This window comes from Dreissena polymorpha, chromosome 2, assembly GCF_020536995.1.
Source record: "Dreissena polymorpha isolate Duluth1 chromosome 2, UMN_Dpol_1.0, whole genome shotgun sequence".
NCBI classification, from domain to species: domain Eukaryota; kingdom Metazoa; phylum Mollusca; class Bivalvia; order Myida; family Dreissenidae; genus Dreissena; species Dreissena polymorpha.
In genome coordinates this window covers 43244696-43270516 of record NC_068356.1, presented here as the reverse complement: position 1 = coordinate 43270516, position 25821 = coordinate 43244696, and the positions used below count along the sequence as shown (strand labels likewise).

Genomic DNA, 25821 nt, shown 5'->3' with positions numbered 1-25821 from the left:
TTACCGAGGTGAAGAATCAACAGGGTTTGCATAAGGTCCAAACGAGAGGTAAACACGCCGATAGGATTGTGTTGGCAATTGTTAAAGTCATGTAAAAATAGTATACAATATTGATAGCGCATTAAAGACAGCGTAACTGCAGTTGCATTAACATTTTATTTAAAATAATACATCTCTGTATGATTGGAAAACCGATAAGTAAAATTGAATATTTTAAAAAATACATGTAGTTGTAAACAACGTGCTGTTCCTAAATTCTCAACACGTCAAATTTGACAAATAATACTGGTTATCTAAATTGGGTGGTACTGATCAGTTTGAATACGTACGAAAGTTTTAAACTGCAATCCTCCTCCTCTTAATCATCGTCATCGTCATCGTCATCGTCATCATCATCATCATCATCATCATCATCATCATCATCATCATCATTGTTATTATTATTTACCATAAAAGTCGTGGTATATTTCTGTTCTATCTTGATGAGATAACGACATCATGATTCCAGTAACAACGCAAGCGGGAATACTACGGCCCAAACTGACATGCCTCGATTGGGATTGAACACCATTTGGCGTAAAATAATTCATAATATTGCGAGATTAGCAAGAGGGAGCTGCCATAATATCTCATGTCCGAATATGGAGGCATTATATCAGGCGGTCGACTTTGTGTTCGCACTGTTCAGCGTTTTGTCTAAAAAGTGACTAGTTTACGACTCCTGCTTGTTTTCTTGATTCTGTAAATATTGCCACTCTCGCAGAAAAAATATCAGAAAAAACGACATTAAGCGAGATGTGATCTTTGGAAGAACGTTGAAAGAATGATTGCCAATAGGGATTATTAGTTTATGACTTCTGCTCAAGAAACACGTGCTGGGGCCATTTATAACCGCCATTAATATAAAAATAATGACGGCTGAGTTTTTAGAATAATTAGCGAAAGAAAGCTTAATCATCTCTTTTTTCTCCATTAAATTTGATCATATAGCTACTTAAATGGCAATCATTAAACGGTGAATAGGTTAAGATTAGTTTGTTTTTATACAGAATATGTAGTATGAATGCAAAACAAACATTTCTTGATAAAATGGAAATAATGCGAAGCAATACTACCGCTTAACTCGATAAGAAGTTGCGAACAAAGAGAAATGGTCCAAAATAAAATACGATACGTTGTCAAAGTCGCAGCATAAACAGAAAACGAAGCTTGAATTTATTCGTGTTCCATCATAATCGAACCATAGTGATTTGATATGGACCGTTTTACAACGTAATGTACAGTAGCAAGCGGAACGAACTTACCGACTTTCCTGTGCACATAAACAAAACAACATACTGTACTGTTTAATGTTCACCCCTTTCATGCCTAACCCGCGATCGTATCTGTATCTTGAACAGTCATCTGCAGTGAATTGAATTAAAAGTTAACGGACACACTAATGCCGTCGATCCGTAATCGTTGACCGATCAATCAACGACAAAACGATTCAAACTGTATTGAACGCTGGTAATTAATCGCATTGGCTTCTAAAGATTTGTCAACTTCAATTTAAACAAACGTTGCACAACTTCGCATAAAACGCCAACGAAATCATGGCTGCGCAAGATCCAAGGGGGGTAACTGATCTATTGGCCTGAGGGGAGGACTTTGCGCATGGCCGACAGATGGCGCTCGGCTAATTACTAGGAAACACGTCCATTTAGCTACATTTGTATTTCTTTACAAAACAATTTGGAAATGAATCAATGGTTTCGATAGCTAGCAATGACAGAGGGTGTGAAACTAACGAATCTTGTTAGACGACATCGCATTTCGCACTTTATTTAATTTCTCCGACATTTTGTGGTGTCTAATCGAATCAAAAACCGGGTGTACGGGCTGTTATTAATTAAGACGAAGAATTCGAGTTAATAATGGTGTCAATTTAATTGAAGACTTTGCGGATAATAACACGTGTTCCGCTGCTTTAATGACTCTGACTTTGGTCGCCTGCCTTCACATTTCAAATGTTTCTATTGGGGTTTGGAAGTATTGCGGCGAAGCAATGGGTGACTTTTATTTAAAATGCTCGGTGCACAGTACATCATGTTTTTCTAAATACATATCAGAATTGTGAACGTTTGCACTAACTGTTGCACTCAGATTTGGTGTGAAAGTTTATATAAAAAAACTAGCCCTAGTTATTTGCTTGCTATTATTTTAACAGAATTCTATTAAGCAAAACGTTTTAATAACATATTATTTGTTGCGCAATACCAACAGAAATGTTTAGAACCACTTGAATACGAACACAAAGTGATAATAGAAAATCGGCGATTGTCTGACATTAAATTGGCATTTATATCATTCAATATTATTATTTGTATTAACGTAGTTTTGAATGTAAAACATTTACTGTTTTTATTGGTAAACAACCTGTTATTAATACTGAACTGTTATTAACAACATTATTATCATACTTAAATAACGGCAATCGTTCACAAATCAATAAATGAATAAATAAAAAAAACTTGATCCATGTTCAATCTAGTTCATAATGTCGATGTTACAAGATTTATAACAATATTTATAAAATATATGCAAAATGACTTTGAAAGCCTGGAATCTGTAGCCTTGTTAGCAGCACAGGTTGGTCCTGTGACGGCGCTTCCTTGATTGAAGACGTTGTCAGGGTAATATGCACGAAATGAAAACTCGACACCTGGTATGAGCCAACTGACAGGATGATCAATAGGGCTAATTTAAAACCCGTCGGGAAACAGTTACAACTTCATCAACACAACTGCGTTATCCTTTTACTTAAACCCAGAACAAACACAATTTCGCCAAAGATTAGTTTTGATGTATTTAGTCGTTTGATGGTTGTGTGCATTTATTTTGCATATTAGTTAAAACATGTTTTTTTTACTGTTGAGGTTCGCTTTAAATAACGTTTGTGTAAAATAAGCAATTTATATATATGAAAAATATAAGACAAGTAGAATCTAGATCGATACATAACAGTGCTCCAGCTAGGCCTAAATCGAAGGGCGCCGCGCCCTGTCCTCTACCGAACCTCCGCCCTGCCCCCCCGAACCTCCGCCCTGCCCCCCCCCCTCACATTTTTTTTTCTTTCTTTTTTTTTACATATGATAATTCATAAATCTCTTATTACATTGTAATTAGTTTAATTCTCATTGTAGACATTATATTTGAATGGTTTAATAATAATGGGAATAATACAATTATTTATAACATATAAATTAACATGCAATAGGAAGCATTCCAGAAACACTCGCGCGCTCGAAAGTGCCCTTTTCACAAAATACTGCGCGTCGAAAGTGCCCTTTTGACAAAATACTGCGCGTCGAAAGTGCCCTTTTGACAAAAAAGCCCCCCTGCCCTTTTCAAATCCTAGCTGGAGCACCGCATAATCATATCATGTCACCATTTTGGTTGGCAAATTGTCGGTTATATATTTATACGCTAATGATATATGTAAATACTATTTTTTCAAATTAGTGTCAGTGCTCCAGCTAGAATTTGAAAAGGGAAGGGTGGCTTTTTTGTCAAAAGGGCACTTTCGACGCGCAGTATTTTGTGAAAAGGGCACTTTCGACGCGCAGTATTTTGTGAAAAGGGCACGTTCGAGCGCGCGGGTGTTTCTGGAATGCTTTCTATTGCATGTTAATTTATATGTTATAAATAATTGTATTATCCCCATTATTATTAAACCATTCAAATATAATGTCTACAATGAGAATTACACTAATTACAATGTAATAAGAGATTTATGAATTATCATATGTAAAAAAAAAATAAAAAAAAATCTTTTTTTTAAGGGGGGGGGGGCAGGGCGGAGGTTCGTGGGGGCAGGGCGGAGGTTCGGGAGGGCAGGGAGCGGCGCCCTTCGATTTAGGCCTAGCTGGAGCACTGCAGTGTGCAACGATCCATTATAACGGTTTATTGAAGAATATTGCCATTGTTTTACATGTAATGACAAATTTTCTTACAGTAATTGACATATTTTAATTAGACACGCGGATCATTAAAAAAACTTCTGGCTTCAGTCCAATAGTATTTTTTATGAACATACTAAATGAGATATAATTGTAAACCAATTAAGCGCACCAAAATCGGTGACCTCATATCGCAGTAGTCATTGTTTTTCGTGTCAAATCCGTGGCAAAAAGAGACCACGTCAACGAATCTAAGCGGCTTTGTTTTGCTTCCAACCGCTTGTCCACCACGCACAAATCGAACTAGTCTTCTGTAGCATGGTTTTCAGCTAGATAGTTTAACCCTTTGCATGCTGGGTAATGTGTCGTGTGCTAAAATGTCGTCTGCAGAATTTCAAAAATTAGCATTTTCTTCGATTTGTTTCAAATAATAGAATAGCAAAGAGTTTGGATCCTGATGAGACGCCACGTTCTGGGACGTCTCATCTGGATCCAAAGGACGTGGCGTCTCATCTGGATCCAAACTGTTTGCAAAGGCCTTCAAAATTCGGTTCCAGCACTGAAAGAGTTAAGACGTTTGAATTGTGTTAGTATTCATTGGGTCATTACATATGCGGAGTTCTTCTAATCTTGCCTGATAACATGATAGTTTTGCTTTTGTTTCAATAGACGAACGATTTTCCATATACAGGTTTATCTTTAGCATATGTATATGTATCAGTTTAAGATAATACCAGACGAACCCCTCATCGGTGAATATTGTGTCTGCTTGTATTCGATACATTAAAAGAAGTCAGGTGATTACCGGAGGTTAAATTGCTAACTACATAATTATATTTTTTTATTTTTAGTCAATTATTAATTAATATATTTACAAAACAAATATTTTAATTGGAGATTTCAAATGTTTATTCAGTAAAATGAATCGGTCCTATTCCAGAAACCATCGGAATGGAGTATGAACATATGCGTAGAAATTAAATCAAGAAAAAAATACTCTTAAGGCAAACAAAAAATACAAATTTTTTGTATACCAACCTGTAGATATTTGGTCTTAACACTTTGTTGATCAGGTCTTTAACACGGTTCCTATACCACGTGACTTTTTAAGATCTGTGTTGCGAAAATAAAGCGCGACCCAGTTAACCTTTTTAAGGGTCTCTTTTAAAAAAAAATATTTTACCATTTTTTAAGGGATAAAGTGGAGAGCTCGCTCATTCGTGAGAGTGTTCTACAGGTATCATGATCTTTTTAAACTAATAAGTTTTTTTGCAGTAAAGTGCAACCGCGCGTTGTAATATGAAGTCCCCATACGGATACGACATTTTTCTCACCGTTCAAACATGTTAACTGGGGGTCGCGCTTTATTCTCCCAACACAAATACGAAAAAGTCACGTGGTATAGGCACCGTGTTTAAGCATAGGTCTCCAATAAAGTGCAAACAGTTATATAGTATGTCAATGCAGAATTATAATGCACACTGCAATCATCATCCAGAAAATTAGCATCTTAATTGCGGTTGCCTCCCACCTCTTTTACTCACCGAGTGTTATTACCTGTCTCTTATTATTCATGATGTATTAAAGATCAAGACGTATGTTTATTAACAGTTTATTAATTATTTATTAGCGCATCATTAGAGTAATTAATGCGCACATAATTCTGCGCCAAGTATCTGAATGCATGGTTTATTGCCAGAGGTCTGATAGGTCGAGGGATTGTTAATTAAGGCAACCCAATCGATGTGACAGTCACGGCAATAAATAGTGTCAGTACATCTGATCGAACAGATCAAATATGGTTTAATGATGTGTATTGACAGCCCGAGCACACATTTTTGTGGATATAGAATGTATTTGTATCGTGTTTAATTGCCTAATGTGTGGAAAAGAAAGAGAGTAATGGTCGTATGACAGTTCAAAGTAAATATGTACCGCATATAAAGATGCTTCACTTTTTATTTTCGAAGCTGCTTCAGGTGATGCGGCTGACGATGATGCTAATAATGCTTTTAAAAATACCTTTTTATTAGCGAAATAGCGCGTTCAATTAGAATAATCTCCTTCATTGACAACATGTTTTAAGCGCGTCTTTCTCATTATATTATTTATTTTTGCGTTTAAAGAACTAGCTTTCGATTTTGAATTTAAATGCATTGAGTTACTCCTGCATTATTTTAAGTTGTTGATCAAAACGTCAACATATAAATCGTTATCAATAATAACAAAACAACACATATTACAACAACAATTACTACTTCTATTACAACTACTAGTAGTTGTCGGAGAAGTAGTAGAAGCAATTTAAACAAATAAAGCCGGTAATAAAAATTAAAAATCTGTAAATAATTATCTTTCAACAATAGCACAGGTCTGACTAAGTTCGCCGCCTTATTCGCTTGTTTCATATTCCCATTATCATCATTGTGAAATATTGTGATCTTACCGCTAGATAATCATTTGCATAACATTTGCATAATATATTGATTATCCGCAAACGATCGGGTCTTTCTTTGTAATTAATACATACCGAACGATAATTAATGTTGTTTTTGACTAATTACTTGCAATACCGACACTGATTTGCTCAATTAATTATCCATACTTCATTTACCGAGAAACAATAAAGCCTCGGCTTTGCTTATTAACACCAATGATAAAGTAGCAAAATGCAACATGTGCTTTGGTAAGCGAAACTGTCAAACCATTTTCACTTCTTGTGACGTATGACAACATTTAACTTAACATCATGTGTATACAATTTGTTCGTTTATTAGCTCAATATTTGTTCAAGCCATAGTTTACACAATTCGCGTATATTTAGCATTAAAACAATCCTTAAAAGCCAAAATAAAATTAAAATATAACACATTCAAAGGATTATTTTTTGCATGGATTTTCAAAGTATTAATTACACAATCATTAATATTTGACGTTATAACATTTTATTAATTAAATATTTGGCATGTTTCTTAAAATTAATTAAAAAACAAATTTAACACGTTTATATATAGACATAATAAATTCATATTGGATATGAAACAATTTAATCTTTTATTATTACTCTGTTTGTGTTTTTAGTTGTTAGAAAAATAAAATGCAATGTAATTAATTTACATGTATGGTTAGTATTTTAAAGTTCATATTTACAATATCATAACGTTTATTTGTCATCCAAGTATAAACGTATACAATGCGGGCAATATTACAAAGATTACTATTTAATACATTATAAAATAACTAAAGTGATTTTTTTTAAATATCAACACCAAATATAAAAAAAAACACAAATTGCGTCAACGTCACAATTTATCTCATTAAACTTAATTCTACTTTCAGACGCCAAGCGCCGGGAACAAGCGGCACTCTTCGGAAAGCACGCGACGCCAAAAAAGCGGCGAAAGTCACGCACGGCGTTCACGAATCAGCAGATTTATGAACTAGAGAAGCGCTTCCTGTACCAGAAGTACCTGACGCCTGCCGACCGAGACGAGATCGCGCAGACGCTCGGACTTACAAACGCGCAAGTGATCACGTGGTTTCAGAACCGGCGCGCCAAGTTGAAACGCGACCTCGAGGAACTTAAAAACGACGTGGTGGCGACCAAACAATTGTCAGTAAAGTCGGGATCGTCCGACCATGAATTCAGTATAGACTCGGATTCCGAGGGCGGCGGGAAGGCTTCGTCGTGTCGCTCCGCGCCGCACTCGTCCCTGAAACGGTATCGGAGCGAGAGTAAGTCGCCAGAAGCGGAAACGAGCGACGCGACGTACGCGCATGCGCGTGACTCAGCAAGTGAGCTTTCTGTGGATAGTTGCATAAACTCGCCGCGAACTGACGAAAACGATCGTTGTGAATCGCCGGAAGAAATCGTGGTTGACGATCATGAGGCCAGTGTAAGAAATTTGCATTCGGAGACGTAGTCCAATGTTCGGACGAAAAAGACAATGTGCTACTGGAAAAATTCTTCGGGTCCGCGTGCAAAAAATGCTTATTATTTAGAACTTACATTAATAGATATGTAGTTTAAGTCGGTGGATTTTTGAAGTTTTGAATATTTTATTAACATGCATGTGAAAAATGATACGTTGCCCTCACATGATGAAAAGTATTATTCAGTGAATTGAACGCGTTGTATTTAGCAGTAATATATAAATTGATGAAAAATTTAGTCGATATTAAATTTGCGAAACTTCTAAAAACAAGACACATATTTTTCCCGTTTTGGCGGAAAATTTAGATTGTAGTTTGAAATTATAATGCTTTGAAAAACTGCGTTTGTTTTCTATCTAATACATTTTTAAAGCATAACAATTGCACATCCAGTTTGCAAATGAACGATTAACTGTTTTATGGAATAAAATATATTATTTAACGTGTATTCACAGTTTAAACATATATAATGAATTTAAATAAAACGGGATTTTTCAATAGTATTTTGATCTAGAAATATTTTACCATGCTGCATATATTGCAAGAGTAATATATGAACACATACTCGAAATTCAGATGTTGTATTGTGAATACATATTTTATGGCAAGTATTTATGTCATGTTAATAGATAATATTTAAGCAACTTTTAAAAATCTAAATGATTTTGATAACGTTAAGACGCTTGTAATGAATCTTTTATTACATAAACTAATGGTAAATTTTATGAAGGCAATACCTTGCAATTAAATGTTCCTATATTTCGACTCTTAAATTGCTCTCTATTTTTTAAGTATGATTTACTTCCTTTGTTTTTAGTTTGCTGCATGTGGTTCGCAACACGCACATTACAGGGTATTTCGAGCATATATTACTTTTTTGCTGACTGCATATTTTTAACCTTATGTCTTTGTAATACAACTGCAAGAACAAGTTTCTTACATTTGTTTGTTACGCAGATTTTTTTTAATGTTCAGCGTTATGAAAACACAAGTAATGACGGTAACGAATATCAGAATATCCGCATATCCGAATACCAGTTATTAAAATGTACGGTACTTTAAAACAATGAGTAAATTCCGTTTCCTTAATATTGTAATAATAAAATGATCAAGATCATTGCAATCCATTTTGTAGTAAATACATGTATATTCTTATTTATGGGTATTTTTTTCATTACAATGACCGGCTAAATCCGTAATATTTTCAACGTCAAAAATGTTCAGTCAACTCTTTTGGGAATGACCAAAGCAAAAAAATAACCCATCAGCTAAGAAGGAGAATTGTTCAATAATATATTTAGTTAACACATAAGAAAACAGCTCATAAAAACGTATAATTATTTTAAAAACAAACAAACAACAAGCCACAACAATGCCGTTGTTATCCTGTGGTTGTCAAGCTTTTTAAACATTTCTAAATATTACTTTAGTGACTTTTCGTTGATGATGCGCTTGTGTATGCGTGTCATATACTTTTTGTATTGATATCTTGATTTTTATATTTAAATTTCTGAACCTACATTTAATAAAGCGTAATTGATTCTACTTCGTAATTAAGTTTTAATTGGTCATATTGCTTAATGTGTATATGTTATGTGTTTTTGCGATACGAGTATTGTTTTCACTGTTAAAGTTCAATGTTTTGTTTCCGTATAATACATTTCTTGCATAAGAATACATTTTTTCCCGATGATGTATTGTATATATTAAAGTAACATTACTACTCAAAATGAACGAAAATTTCGTACAATTGTTCGTTAAATAAACTTTACCAATTAAAAATCAGTGTTCCGTATGGCAATTGCCGAAATTTCAACGCCAGATGTGGTCTGGTAAAATAGATGTTTGTAGATACAAAATGCTCGTTTTTATTATTGTTTTGCATATCTATTCATACGACACATGAACACTAAAATGGTGTTCGTGTGTCGTATGAATAGATATATTCGCGGGAATTAATTGTGGCCACATATAAATAAAAACGAGCATTTTGTATATACAAACATCTATGTAATCATACCACATCTAGCGTTGAAATTGTGGCTATTGCTATAAGGAACACTGATTGTTAATGTGTTAACTTTATTTAACGAAATACTTAACAACGAAATTTTCGTTGATTTTGAGCGTTATAGAGACTTTAAGGAAACAAATAAAACAACTCAAACATAAAATATGTATATTTTCATAACAAAATAAGATGGCGGCAAAAGCGTGCCTCAATACGGATTTCCTGATGGCAGTTTTTATTTATTTGTTAACTTGAAATGTGAAATCCGTTTCTTAAACGAAATGCAGGCCAAAATTATATTTCAAACCGGTTTGTAAGCTTGTTTTGCATTAATGTTATCATAAAACTATATTATATTTTTAATGCAAATACAAACACGCTATGACGTTATACATAAAATACGACTTCCCATTCGTCCAACAATTAAATCAATTTACCTTTTTATGTGCAATTAGCTTTAACGTATCAATTTCGCCAGCCAATAAAGCGGTGGATACTGCAGTGGCTACACAAGTCCCCTATTATTAGTTTACCACGCCCCCACCTTTTATGACGACGGGCGCACATTTAGATTTATATGGTAATATCAGAGCGGAGGACTTCTAGAGCGGCGAGACTGCTCACAAATGGGCGTATACGGCCCTGTCAAATTGGGGCTATTCCCTGCTTTGTAACCAGTAATTTGAACATATTAGGGCTCCTTTATTTAGGGGACAGCGGGTGTGAGGTGAAAGGTCGTTCTCTTAAAGCGTAACTCAGCCGTGTTTTGACGGGCGTTCATATGCGTATAATTGACAAAGGGAAATAAACCCAGTTTTATTGCAACCGTAAAAAAGGCGGACTTTGTTTTAATATTGTTTAAATATGCTTTTATCTTTAACATCTACTGTTAAAGTTAGTTGTCTTTTTTGAACTAGAAGAAATGACATTACTAACAAAAAATTGATCAAACAGAAATAACATGTATATGTGAATAGTATATGTACTGTTATTTAAAAAAAACACGTTTATTCTTAAAATAAAAAGAAAGTACTAGTTATTTAAACTTATTTCAATACTTGCTCGAACACGATTTCGTAACACAATATGTCAACAATTGTTATTTCGCGGTCAACAATAATTGATTTGATTTCAATTCTCACTAAGTCCATCGTGTTAGTTCATAACTCAAACCATTCTATGCGCACCCAAACCAATTTACCCGCCTATTATAACGAGCAAACCAAGCAAATAATCGTACGATTTTTACACGTTTAATTTTCACTAAATACATGTAAATAATATGAGCAATATATTGAATACCAGACTGAAGAGTTATCACTGTCAACATTGCGCTAGCTTCAGAATTATAAGTTCGGATTTATCTAGTAAAAAAACAACACATTATAGCACTACACTCAAAAACAAGACAGCAAGGACAATATTTTCAGACGCGTCGTGCGAAAATGGGTATTATAGCACATGCGACAAGCGTAGCTCCAGGACAGCCTGCGTCATGAGCTACCCTGTCCACTAAATGGTCATGCAATGTTTCATGGTCTCGTGTTCTGACGGGCGAACTCGTCCCCAGACTGCGAGAATGCTCAGGGTGGTCTGGCGCTACGCTGGTCGCTTGTGGCATAAGTCCCATTTTCGCATGACGCGGCTCATACGTTAGGTGATCTGGGTATTCTTATATAAACATATTACATGCGACGGGTGCAAAGGTATAGAGCGTCAGACGAGTAAATAAATTACACACAAGATACCAGTCCCCCAACGGATTAATGTTATCGGGGCAATGTTCGATACTATTTATTTATAGCTGTCCCAAAAGCCCGATGTTAGTTTGCACTGAATTCTGTGACCATTGTTCTGTTGTTTTTTTTTATGGGGGGGGGGGGGAGGGGGGGGGGGGGGGTAAATAACATGAAATAACGTGATCACACAATGGGTAATCTATCCACATACTAAATTTAATCAACCTAGCTTATATAACATTATAGTTATCACAGGTTTCGGCATTTTCGGAGAGTTCACACTTTTTTCAATGAATACATTTTTATATCAATCACATATTTGTCTGATAAAAAAACTCCGAAATCTTTAATATGTAGAAAGATTTTTGAGTTACCACAGGCTCCAGATTTTCCGACAGTCTTCAATTATTTCTATTACAATTACAGCCACATTTTTTCTGTGGGCGAAACTTCTTAAATAACGTGAATATTGCCCATATCGACATCTACTAAGCGTTAGTTCTTTTTTAGTTATTTAAGGATCAAGATTGTTTCGCTCATGTTTCCCCTATGACAATAGCGCACACAATTTTTGTCGGTCGGAGAATGGTCTATGACTTACATGTTCCCTATAGGGCTTCCTATTTACATATAACGTTTCAACATTCTAGCTTAGGTACTTTGTGAATTATTGCATGAAAAACCTTTGTTCACAGTGTTCACTCATTTCTATAACCTAAGCGTACATAAACTATAATATGGGGCATGTTTTGCCATAAGGCCCTCTATCCACATACCAAACTCCATCAAACTAGCTTTGGTACTTTTTTAAATACATCATGATCCAGATTCGGACGGCGGACGGATATACACTTGGACGGACGAACGGACAGACAGCTTGACCGGTGATGAACCTAAATTATCCTTTGGTTTCACGGGTAGGGGGCTAACAAGAAAAAAGCTGTTAAGTTTTTATAAACAGCGAAACGGCGTTTGTAACTAAACAACACGCATGCATAATTTTTGCGAGATGCGAGAAGTAATATTTTCTTTGTTTTCATACGCATTATAAGTTCCATTTGTAATTGTTCATGTTCAATCATAATCTATTGGCTAGCTCAAATCATAAACAACTATTTATTCGTTGATGAATTGAGATGGCTTTACTTACACAACACATTTGCATGTATTGTTTTAATAGTAATACATAAGTACATATTAATATACATGACTATACATCACTCAGGTTTGCAGAAATGTCTGTGTATGAATATCGAAGTTTACGAGGTACTTCCGCGCATGTGACTGCATTATGTGAACAGTCAGATCTACTACCTAATTAACTTACAAGGCTCACGAAAGATAGGACGAAATTTGAATTAAAGTTGCATTTTCCAGCTACTTAGTACTAAGTGAACGATTTTCAATGTTGTTGTTGTTGTCTTGTACTGTGGTTGAATACGAAGTGCTCGGAGAACAACCGACCTACCTGGTATGGTGAACACCAACCATGCTTTCGGGAACGGGAATTGAATCCGGGTCGCTTAGGTGAGAAGCGTACTAACCACTGCGCTTACCGGCAACAATTGAACAACAATTGCAGAAATGTCAGCGCTTCATTGGCGTTTATATGAGCCGTGCTCTGTGAAAAGGGAGTTTAATGCATGTGCGTAAAGTGTCGTCCCAGATTAGCCTGTGCAGTCCGCATATCATAACAGCGGAAAGTGTCGTCGCTGAATAGCCTGTGCCGACTCCACATGCTAATCTGGGGCGACACTTTACGCACATGCATTAATCCTCATTTCCCAAAACGAGCCTCAGGTTATAAATGCGTGCTTTGAATACGTTGAAAACAATAAAAAGTTCAATAACACGAACACAAATTTAAACAAACTATAAAATATACGCATATAGAGTGTTTATAATGTCGCTTCAAAATATGTTATATTTGTGAATCATTCTGGCATAACTACGAACTGTCTTTACTTTTACTGCGTCATGCACCGCCTTAAATATATTAAATTGCACGATAAAGTACACAGCCATATAGGCATACGCAAAACTTGAAAGTAATTGATACGAAACGGTGAGACTGACTGATGGACGTACTTAACTACAAGAACAATGAAGAAACCTTGTTTACAGGTGCATATAACGTTGATTTTTAAAATATTGATTTTTTTATCATGATAAAGATGGACACATAGTTGGACAAATTTATTTGTTATTAATTGTTTGATAGTGTAAATCGGGTTAAAACACACATGTCCGCTTACACTGGGTGTGTTTGTTTTACTGAAATCAAGGTATTTTTTTGTTATTCGGTGACTTTATAACTGCTTTGCCTTGCCTTCACTTATATTTTATTCATTTCTCGCTCCTTATGGATAATATATAAGTACTAATGTAATAATTAAGTTTTTAGGGTACTTGCTTAAGCGATGACTTCGAATAGCACTATGTTTATATATATGAATCAAGAACACGATCTGTACCACATACAACAATCATAATTCACAACAGTTATGACAATTCAATTTAAGTCATACGTGTGATCCGTTTAGTGTTGAAGTCACAAATAATTAAACGTTTTTTTTTATATTTTAAACTTAATATCCAAAACTTAAAACAAAGAAAGGGCGAACAAAACAAAGACATTAATTTCGAATTCGATACTCAAAAGTCGTTCAATAATGAATAGAAATGCCGTTGCATATTATTCTTTGAAATTTAACTAGACGACGTGGTCAATGTCACGTAAATTACAAACGAATACTTCACATAACAGAATGGTTATTGGATTGTATAAATTGTGGCACTGACAGAGTTTTGTTTTGTTGAGTGGTTGATTTGCTATGCATAGTAGACATTCACCTTTATTTCTATTTTCTAGTTAATATTGCATAACCTTTCATTATGATTAAGTTATTTCTTTTTGTCAGCATTGACAGAACAAACATCTCACAATACTACTGTAAGGGGTCCACGTGTATAGAACACACACACACGTCATACTAATATGAAAACCTCGTTCTATACATTACATGAGTGTTCATAACATATATTATCAAACAACTTAAATTATGCTGTAAGTACGCGAGCATCTAAATAAGCAAAACAAACTTTATAAGCACGTTTACATCATGCTTACCGAGAATGCCGTCGCCTGACGTTGTGCACAACGTCATTTCAGAATAACGTAACAAAAAAGCCAGTTTCCGTTTCGGTTTATTGGCAGAATCAGCAAATATATGCCTTTTGTCATATATATGCACTCAACAAATATACAAAAATAGGTACACCCAAATAAACTTCTCACACAATCCATATCATAAATAATAATAACAAAATAGCTTGGTTACATCATAAGTGTTATAAGGAAGCCAAACATAAACTATCTAGCAAGGGAATCCTTTTTTTACACAGTATTGTAAATAAACGTAGAAATATTTTTGAATTTTCAATAGCCAGTACTGGGCATCATAGATTTGAAATTGTTGACAGTGCAAAACGTTATTGTAGCTACCAGTTTCAATTTCTAATAAGTGAGAACTTAGTATAAACGTTGCCGAGCTTTTCTATGACAATCATTATTCACACATTCAAAATATTTTCAAATGTATAATCCGTCTTGAATTTAATATAATAATCTTATTTGCTTTGAATGTATTACACGTATATTAGAAGATGTAGTGCGTACTTATCGTTGTTTGAGAATGTTATGGTCTGCTAAGTACACGTCTACATGAAATATATATTAGCTTTTTTTGCGGAACAATATTTTAAAAACATGTTCATGTACCAAATTAGTGTTTGTGCGTCGTATGAATAGATATCGTTACGGGAAATTAAAATGGAATAAAGTGCTCCACACAAAAAATAAAAACGAGCATTTTGAATCTCTTTTAATCTATGTTACCATTCCACATCAAGCGTTGTAATTTTGGCTATTGATACACGGAACATTGATCTTTTATGTGTACACTTAATTTTTCTCGAACTATTGTGCGAAATATTCGTTGATTTTGAGTGTTTTATGGGCCTTTAAAGGCAAATGAGCAACCTTATTGTGTTCTTAATGCTAAAATTATCACAACGTTTTCATTGTTTAACAACAATACACCTATAGGAAAGCGGACATAAGATATCTATCCTCAAATGCATATTGCAGAGAGCCTAATTCATACGGAAAGCGACATAAAAATGAAGAAAATGCTTAGAGGTCTAATGTATATTTATCAACTATTATGTAACAAGATATAATATAAACATGTATTCATATTAAGAACACTTCGAATCAAACACCATTCGCCTTTGAGAACAAAACATACCATCGTTTAAAAGTACTCTTTCAAAATATGCGCTAATCTAGAGCCATGATTTGGAGCACATTGAAGTTCTATGCGTGGTCTGAAAATAAATGTTCATAGCCTATTGTTATGCTGTCATTTCGCCACAAATCAGCATTATCTTTCCAAGATAACGTACAACTGCATGTAAAAAACAAATAAAAACCGCTCTAATTACAGTGATTAATTATTCAAGATCAGGGTGCAACAAGCGCTTGATTATCTATAATTTAGCGCTCAGAGGATCGTCTTACAGACGCATGCAACTGACAAATCGTTCAAAACACTGGGAGAAAATAAACGCCGTACTATATAATACCACTTAATTCAAGTGCCATAAATTGGTCGCTGTCATGTTGGTATTTTAGTCCTGTTTCGGTATTGATAATTGTTTTTGACAATTTGATTATGACATGTATTTTCTTTTTGTTTATGGTACAGTCTAAATGCCAAATATTACTCGCAGTGTCGTGCCAAAACGTCATAGTTGGTCAGGCACAATATAGGTACCTTGACAAATCGAATAAAATCTTCGCCACTATTTCGTTATGTGAAGTAAGTTAATTATTTCTCTCAATAGAAATCTTGCAATTCAATTATATGACAGGGTCGTGTTCAGAATAATATCCGACACATTAGTAAAATGTAATGACTATTAGTTTTTAAAAATCTTTTATAACTTGACTTTAACGTATGCATACCAAAATTATGACAGTTGTCTCTCAGCAAGTATTTGCTTATTTCATACGTGCACAAGATTCCATTCTGCTTTAAAGCGGATATTTTATTTTTATCAAAACCTATAGGTATCACATTTTGTAATATGTCATCATGTTCAAACATCTTTATTTCTGCGAGTAAGTTAATCTCTGGTAATATTGTTTTGTAATAAGCTACAAGTACAACAACTAATCTCGCACGATGAGTATGGCAACTCCTTGCTTTAGAAGGGGAGTAAACATGTAGAAAAACAGTGGTTACAAAAGACATCATACGCTCATCTTAGGTAGTTAATATATGTCGATATTACCCACAATTGCCGAGCTTAGTGTAAGGGAGATAACTACGATTTGCACATTGCGTGCAAATAGTAAATATTACTTCTGATTACCGTTCTTTTTAAATATTTCTTGCTTATATAACGCTTGTTCGTTATAAATTATGGTATAAAAAGTTTACATAGAAATAATTGTGAATATTTTCAATATTTTAAGTTGAAAAAAGACTACAATACAAGTACTATAAAAAAAAACAGGCAATTGACAACCAGTGCTCCAGCTAGGATTTGAAAAGGGCAGGGGGGCTTTTTTGTCAAAAGGGCACTTTCGACGCGCAGTATTTTGTCAAAAGGGCACTTTCGACACGCAGTATTTTGTGAAAAGGGCACGTTCGAGCGCGCGGGTGTTTCTGGAATGCTTCCTATTGCATGTTAATTTATATGTTATAAATAATTGTATTATTCTCATAATTATTAAACCATTCAAATATAATGTCTACAATGAGGATTAAACTAATAACAATGTAATAAGAGATTTATGAATTATTATATGTAAACAAAAATTATTATTTTTTTTGTTTTAGGGGGGGGGGGGGGGGTGGCAGGGCGGAGGTTCGGGGGGGGGGGGGCAGGGCGGAGGTTCGGGATGGCAGGGCGCGGCGCCCTTCGATTTAGGCCTAGCTGGAGCACTGGGCAACGTAACGGCGAATATAATATTAATAACGAAACTGCAGATGGGGATACTGATAATAATAATGCTGATCAAAATGAAGATGATAATGATGATGCTCCAGATGATGATGATAATGATGATACAATTACTTCGCTGATGATAAAATGAAAATCATGAAAAATGCCTTTCTTCGTAAAAAAGGCGAGTATAATAAAGTTCATCAGGGGCCTCATACTCGGTAAAAAAACGTTTGATTCTTTAATCTACCTATTATATTTAAAGATAATTTTACGTTGACAAATAAATAAATATTTATTGTACTTTCGTTTTTGATATGTGAATATTGACTTTAATGATTGCATTATTGTTTACTTGAAAATGAGTGAGTAAGAAAGATAGCTTATAAATTGTGTGCGATGTATTTGTTTAACTGCTTTACAAAGTATCTAATTTGACTTCAATTAAATTTCATCGATAACCACATGCATATTATTGTTTTATCAAAATGGGCACAATAGACATTTGTTTTGCTTTGTATTCAACTTCGACACGGCTTATATTCTTTGCTTAACCTATTGTTATATTTGTGTTTATATCATAATAGAACGGGGAAGACAGTATTGTTGAAGAAGACGTCCTCATTATAATGGTGCCAATATTTGGTCAATAATGACCTAAATGAAGGCGGAATTTACATTTAAGAACAGTTAGAACGCATGATTTGTGGTAAATGAGTATTATTTAAGAGGGATATGTGAATACTTTCATTTAATTATTTATACTTTTGAGAGAATGAATCATTTAAACATGTCTATACTTTCTGTCAGGCGTTGAATAATAAATTTTTATGAAGATGAGCTTTACAACCAAGGTAGTAACCACAGAACAAACGCATAACTAATGGACATCTCCGGATTTTGGAGTAAAAGACGTTGTCATGGGTAACCGATCGTCGTATCACATCAAAAGCGAGGGATCCGAACAAGTACGACCCTGGTTTATGTCAACCTACTCACCTACGACGCATAACCTTTCATTGTCTTACAACGACACTTTCAAGGTTTTTACGAACAACACGGACATCTTGGCCACGATTCATCCAATTCCCGAACCACCGAAAGGAGATATACTGTACAACGTGCAATTACAAACTGTTGTGGAAATATGTCAGGATGTAACATGTAGCGACCAGAATACCGTCCAAGACATCGTCGAGGCACTAATTGCAAAGTTAGAGTCTTCATATGTAAACTGTACTCAAGCCGATAAAGTTATGACACTATTTTACTGGTTAGCAACGCATATTGCCAACCATCCTGAGTACACCACGTCGGCAAATGAATATATAATGTATCATCAGCTGGCTTTAATTCAAAATCATAAAAGCACATCTGCTGTTCTGTTTGCTTTAATGTGTTTCTATGGACATGTACCATGTGTAATTATTAAAGGGTTTGTCAAAGGCAAAGGCTACTATCCCCGGAAAAAGATGGAGAAGAAATACACAAGAGAATGGAACGCAGTGTTGGTAGATGGGGAATGGAGATTCGTAGACGTTTATTGGGGAGCTGGCCCAACCGTCGATCTTCTATACCTCTTTCCTGATCCGGAAATGTTGAAGTACACACACTTTACCGAATCAGATCTCTGGCAGTTAATTGAAACACCACTGACAAAATCGCAATTCGAGACACAGGCTTACCTCAGACCGAGGTTTTTTGAAATGAAAATGACCGTTTTAAATGGCAAAGAGGGTGTGAATATATGTACAGAAGGAGAGATAGAATATCAGTTTCAACTGAACTCAACATTGGGGTTTTGCCAAGAATTCAAGTGTGTTGCAAAGCTTTACGAAAATTCGATTTGGAAGATTGAAAAGCTTGGTGACATTAATTTGCAGATGGATTTTATTCAAGTGATCAAAGAGTCTGAGGAGAACAATACGATCGATGATTCAGTAGAAATACAAAATCCACTGACAAACAAACAGCGTTTCATTTTGACGATTAAATTTCGGTTTCCAAAGATAGGATTATATAAACTAGAAATCGTTGGTCGCTCACTTGAAAGAAACGAGGAACTTGATTTTATCGCGATTTACACTGTTTACGTCAATATGGTTCATGACTGGGTAGTATTTTTTCCAAAGGTGGAAGATATTGGTTGGGGACCTAATCCGTATCTAGACAAATGCGGTCTGGAAGCAATATCTCATAAAAATGGTGAGATTAGGTGTATTGTTGATCAGGATTTGGAGTTGAAATTTAGAATTTTGCCCGAATCCAAAACAACAAATATAACTTTACGATACAAACTGCGAGAAATAATAACAAATTATGACGATCTGGAACTTGATACAGAAGAGGCCAGTAAGTGTGAAAAAGTAGGCGAATTCCGTCCAATGAAAAACGGAATAATTTTGGTTAAATTGCATATCGATCGACTATCTGAAATGGTTCTGAACATAAGCGCGACTTTAAACAAAACCGATAAAGGACACGTGATTAACTATAGAATTGTTGCAGAAAAAGATCCGCAACAATTACTAGCGGACTTTCGGGGAAAACTAATTGAACAACTCAGTGAAAACATAAAAGGTACAGCCATTGTACAATTGGTTCAGATTCTAAATACTGCTAGAGCCAGTGGGCTTCATCGGGACATTCAGGTCAAAGATGTGTTTAAAACAGCATGTACTAGGTATGTACATGTTAAGAGGTATAGAGAATGCATCAACAAAATTGCACGAATAACTGGTAACGACGTTGCAATAATTAGAGCCATGCATAACCAGGACGATAAGCTAGTAAGAATAATACGCACAGCTTTTGTGGTTTTAGGCGAGGATAGACATAAATTAGATAAATGGGAACATATGCAGCCATTGATCACACTTCTCAAACCAAACAATCTCTACAGACGTATCAAAAAGTTCAACATAGTCGAGGCTGGAAACAAAAGGATAAATATGGCGAAAACAATTTTAGAAGATGGAGATTTAAAACCTATTGAATTGGTTAAGCTTAACCTGGAAGCCGCTGCGTTTGGACATTGGCTACAAGCTGTGTTTGAAATAAACGAGCTAAATCCTTAGGAGACTTCGTGTATGTCGAATCAAACAATGCATTTGTATTTCATTTTTGTCTTAGCATAGCATTGCAATGGAGTATTTTCTGCAAAACCAAATCGGAATGCTTAAATGTGTTCTACAAACTTGCGGCACATATGGGATTTTAATAATAGCTTACTGGCCACTATCCTTGCAATGTTCATCGAACATGACTATGATGTATCACCTTCATAAGAGCCAAACAGAATGACACAGAACTGGAACCGCTTTAATAAATTTATTATAGTTAACGTTATAATATACACAGTTCGTATTTTTTCCGTTCTGTTAAAAAACTTTAAGTTCCATCCATGAACAATTGATAACAGTACCATACATTTTTATCACAATTTAAAAATACGGAGTATATGCTTATACACAATTTCAAGCACAAAAGTGTACATATTGTATTATATATAATGAATTTGCTTTGCTCTAGATTGCGAGCGATTGGACATGTGTTTCGATTTAGAATTTGATATATTTTTTTATACGTGCCTCAAAGTATTTTGTGTCAATACATGTAAACCTTATGAAATATTGTAAGATGTAATAGTGCCAAGATCAAGTTAGGACGATCATAAGAGGCGATTCTTCACAACTCTTAAACCCTAATTTCATAAAGTAGAATACCAATCCGAAGATTGTTTTGTGGATAGCTATGGTTCAGTTTTAGAGGTGAAACAAATAGGCCATTTACCGTCGTTTATTCACGGTACAGATATTGATTTCTCAGAGTAGTTATACTTTATTTTGGATATGATAAGTTTTCTTAAGGTGATCGAAGAATCTAGGGTCCAAGATAGAAGTGGCGACCAAACAGGCTGGAGTTTTAGCAGGACAGACATAACTTGTCAGTCGGTCATCATGCATTTATCAGGGCAAAGCTGATATCTCAATTCTGATTTTAACGCCGTTGGTCAATTTTTATTAAAACATGGTAATTCAAAAGATAGTAAACTGTGATGTCTTCATTACTGCAGAGATCAATCTTCAAATTGGATTGTTTGAATTACTTTTAATTTTAAAATATATTAGCAATTCTTAACAGTTTCTAGATAAATATATTTCACATAAAATACCGATTAACACTAGCTACTTGTTTGTAATTAGATCCATGTTCAAATCATAATATATATTTGGAAACCTTTTAAAGACTCCATTTTTAAAATGTGGAAGGGTCTTCGATGATGGATTTCTTGTGTACATTTTATTGTTCCCCATTTTAATATAAATATTGTAATATAGTCTGAATATTTGTTTTCATTATATCTTTAAAATGGTAAAGAATTTGCCATTTCAAATAAGGTCACGAGGTCGAATCATCTACAATTGTCATTGAACTCAGGTCAGCGCTTGAGACCCGTCATATTACTCTCGTTTGCATTTAACTCAAGATATAAGACAATATAAACATGTCAAATCTAAAAAAAACAACATAGGAACCACTCTGCAAAGAACTTTTCGTCCTCATTATTGATAAGATAGTATCTTTAAAATATCAAAACCATCGATTTCACCAAGTGAAAAGTATTAAAAAAGGGTTACCACTCTTAAAGTCATAGTTATACTTGTATGTTGATGATATGATGTCAGAATGTTTATCTGTATAATATCTGGTCACGCTCAGATCTAGGCCAAAAGATGAAATCTCCATTATCAACACTCGACATGCGTTATTTGGGATATATATTGATGACACATATTGTCGATTGTTTACATGGCTATAGCTTGAAAAGTTGAAAATTGGATCATGTTATGTCAAAACGAGATCACAAGCTGAAATCTAAGACAAGTGTTGTACAACTTGAATTGGGCATAGCGCTTTAGGGCATCATGTTTCCTGTTATTACTTGTTATTTATCACTGGACAATCTCTCAGCCTCCAAGTGTACCGATTAAGCAACATGGTCCTTTGATATACAAATGTATGTACAAGTAAAAATACCTTTAATTTTAAAACATATATGAAATCGAAAGTTGAAATGTTATTTATAAACAGGATTCCGGTATAAAAAGTGCAGCCCACTATGAATCTAAAATCCTCGGATCTAATAGGTTTCTCAATTCATGTTATTGTTTACAATTGTCAAATACTTTAAATGTGCGGCGTCTATGTTCGCAAGTGTTTTGCTATTGACGGAAACATAGTACATTCAATACTATAGTTAATGCTTGCGATTTGATTTAATATCATTTTCATCGACGGTACCAGTAAAAAATGCACCCATACATTTCAGGCAAAATATTGTAATGTTTGCGTGCATTATTTTGTTATAATGTGTTATTGCCATTACATACGTCCACTATACTCACATGCGAAGCAAGGGAAATAAATCAACTTTCAGTTCATTCTTGTTTGGTAATATTGTTTTCGATTAGATGAGAAACTCATTGGAAAATGTCCGTGTCTCACTATATTCGTATCAAACGACCTCACGTAAAGGGTGCGAGGTGTCGCATTGAAAGTGTCATGTAGTGTATAATAACGTCTGTCATCAAAATCTGTTTCGGTCATTAGCAATCCGAATAAACAACGTCTGTATTTGAATAATCTATTAACATATACTTGTTCTGTTCCCTGAACTAAATTTCCTACATAAATGTCGGACTACTTTAGAAACGCATAATACTACGCATATTTTAACCTTCTATTATTTCAAATTCATCCATAAGACTTAGCATGACTTCGCTTATTTGTTAAAAAATAATAAAAAGGGACCTTAAGACATTTTTGTCAATGCTCATTTTGCCAATCAAATCTATAAACAGGTCCCCTTAAATCCGTATCGCACATTCCTTGTTTAAAAACATTACACGAATCATCAATTGATCTAAAACACGAAACATTGGACATGATATTACCAATACCAAGAAGAAATGTGGTTTATACATTTTTATTTGTCAATGGTTTATTTATAACTAGTTTGTTGCTAATATCATTTGTATCATGCAGTTAGTTCTAAATTTGAAAAAAGAGTATGTTTATGCACTGTAAAATGTATTCGATTAATTAAGTTAAATACAGTTAATATTCAGGACCTTTGACATTTCGACAAGTACACATGTGATAATCGTATTACTATAATCCTTTCAAATCAGATAAAATGTTGATGCATAAAGAAACTGTAATAAACGTTCTGATGAAGTGGTACAATGAATTTTTATGCCCCGGTAGGGTGGCATATAGCAATTGAACTGTCCGTCAGTCCGTCAGTCTGTGCGTCCATCCGTCAGTCCGTCAGTCTGTGCGTCCGTCCGAAAACTTTAACGTTGCCAATAACTTTTTGAATATTGAAGATAGCAACTTGATATTTGGCATGCATGTGTATCTCATGAAGCTGCACATTTTGAGTGGTGAAAGGTCAACGTCAAGGTCCTCCTTCAAGGTCAAACGTAAAAATAAATACAATCCAATGGAATTAATAAGCTTTAAAAGGGAGATAATTTCTAAACCTGCCTAATGCTATATTGAAATTGTATTTTAAAGCGGGTCAATAGGGGGCATTGTGTTTCTGACAAACAAATCTCTTATTTTATATGCTTTTATGTAATACAAAAAGCTTCCGCTTATTAAGCAGAAAACACTATGCACGTATATACGATTTTAATGTCAGCATGCAAAAGCCTCAACCATGCACAAATACATGAATAGAAACGGCGTACGCTAGATACAATATCTAAACTAAACTAAATCGTATAATGACACAATTAAATATCAATTGCGACCATGTATCGTTGGAACACATCTACACATGATTTTTGGATGTCAAAATAATGAATAGGCACTGTGGACCAAAATGTTTTATTTTACTCTACAGCAGACAATTGTATAACTCGAATGTATTTGATTTTCTGGTACACTTCTTCAGAACAAGCTATCTGTTTCAAACGCAAAATATCAATAAGGTCAAATGTGCATTCTGAAAAGTATAAAAACGTGGAAACCAGTGGGGGAATACACTATATATTATATAATACGTACTTTTTCATAAACTTGAAACATCTCGTAAAAAAATAATGTAAAAATAATTAATAACCTATGAAATTGGCAACATGTAGATATTATAGAAGCTAAGATACATCGTATACCATTTAATTAAACCACACAATACCAATAAAATGGAGTACATAAGTTAAATTTTAAGAAATTTATTTTTTATAATTTTTATGTCACCCAATACGTCATTTTTTACTATTGTAACCACATAAATGGAATTTAATATTTTTCTGTTTAATAGAATTCTGCGAAACTGCTCAAATATGTTCATCTACGTATTGTCATCATAAAACACAAACAAAAAAGGGGTCACCGCACTTTTAACAGAGATTTTTTGTTTTAACTATCCCTACCGTCTACGTCAAAGTTCATAAAATACATCAATAAGGCAAAACCGAAGTACCGATACATAGATTGTTATTAATATGCATAAACATTTAAATTTATTTACAATCTTAACTGGGATCACAAAATCTTACCAAAAAACATTAATAAAAAACAATATTTAATCACAAACATAATACCATACAGTATCAAACTCGACCTAAATCATCAATAACTTACATGAACTTGTTCACAGATTTCGGCATGTTTTGAAGTTTGTGATTAACTTCTTTAAATTGATAAATGTAAACAACCGGACTAAAGAGCTCCACTATAAAACAAGAATGAAATGAAAGAAAGATAAAAAGTAAAAAAAAGGTTAACTCCACCTGACCACTGACAATTGTATTATGGCCATTTCTGATGATACTAATAACACAAATATTGAGTTGTGATAATAGCATAATTGGTATTGCTATAAAAAGTTCCTCGGTTAAATAAACTGCCGCAACACCACTTAAACAAAAGTTTGAGTAAACCGGTCAAATCAAGTCAGATAAATTCTTCCTGGTCGATAATAAAGACTCTTATCGGCTGATTTATTGTCCCAGTGCAATATGCTAGACGTAGTTTAGCGCGCTATGTTTGATATCAGATAATGGTCTAAGTGTACTTGAGAAATATAAACTCGTAAATTCCTTAGCTTATCATCATTTTCAACAAGTAATGCAGCATAAATGTTATCATTTTGAGATACCACGACACA

General features: G+C 34.4%; 1 protein-coding gene across 1 annotated transcript in view; it reads left to right on the top strand.

Annotated features, from left to right (window-relative positions):
- LOC127866803 (homeobox protein MOX-2-like) overlaps positions 1 to 8073 on the top strand; it is a 22467-nt gene extending 14394 nt beyond the window's left edge. Inside the window, exon 2 of the mRNA XM_052407626.1 lies at positions 7281 to 8073. Coding sequence (XP_052263586.1) covers positions 7281 to 7864 — 584 coding nt within the window. The 3' untranslated portion in view covers positions 7865 to 8073. The remainder of the gene's footprint in view (positions 1 to 7280) is intronic.
- Positions 8074 to 25821: the final 17748 nt, after the last annotated feature.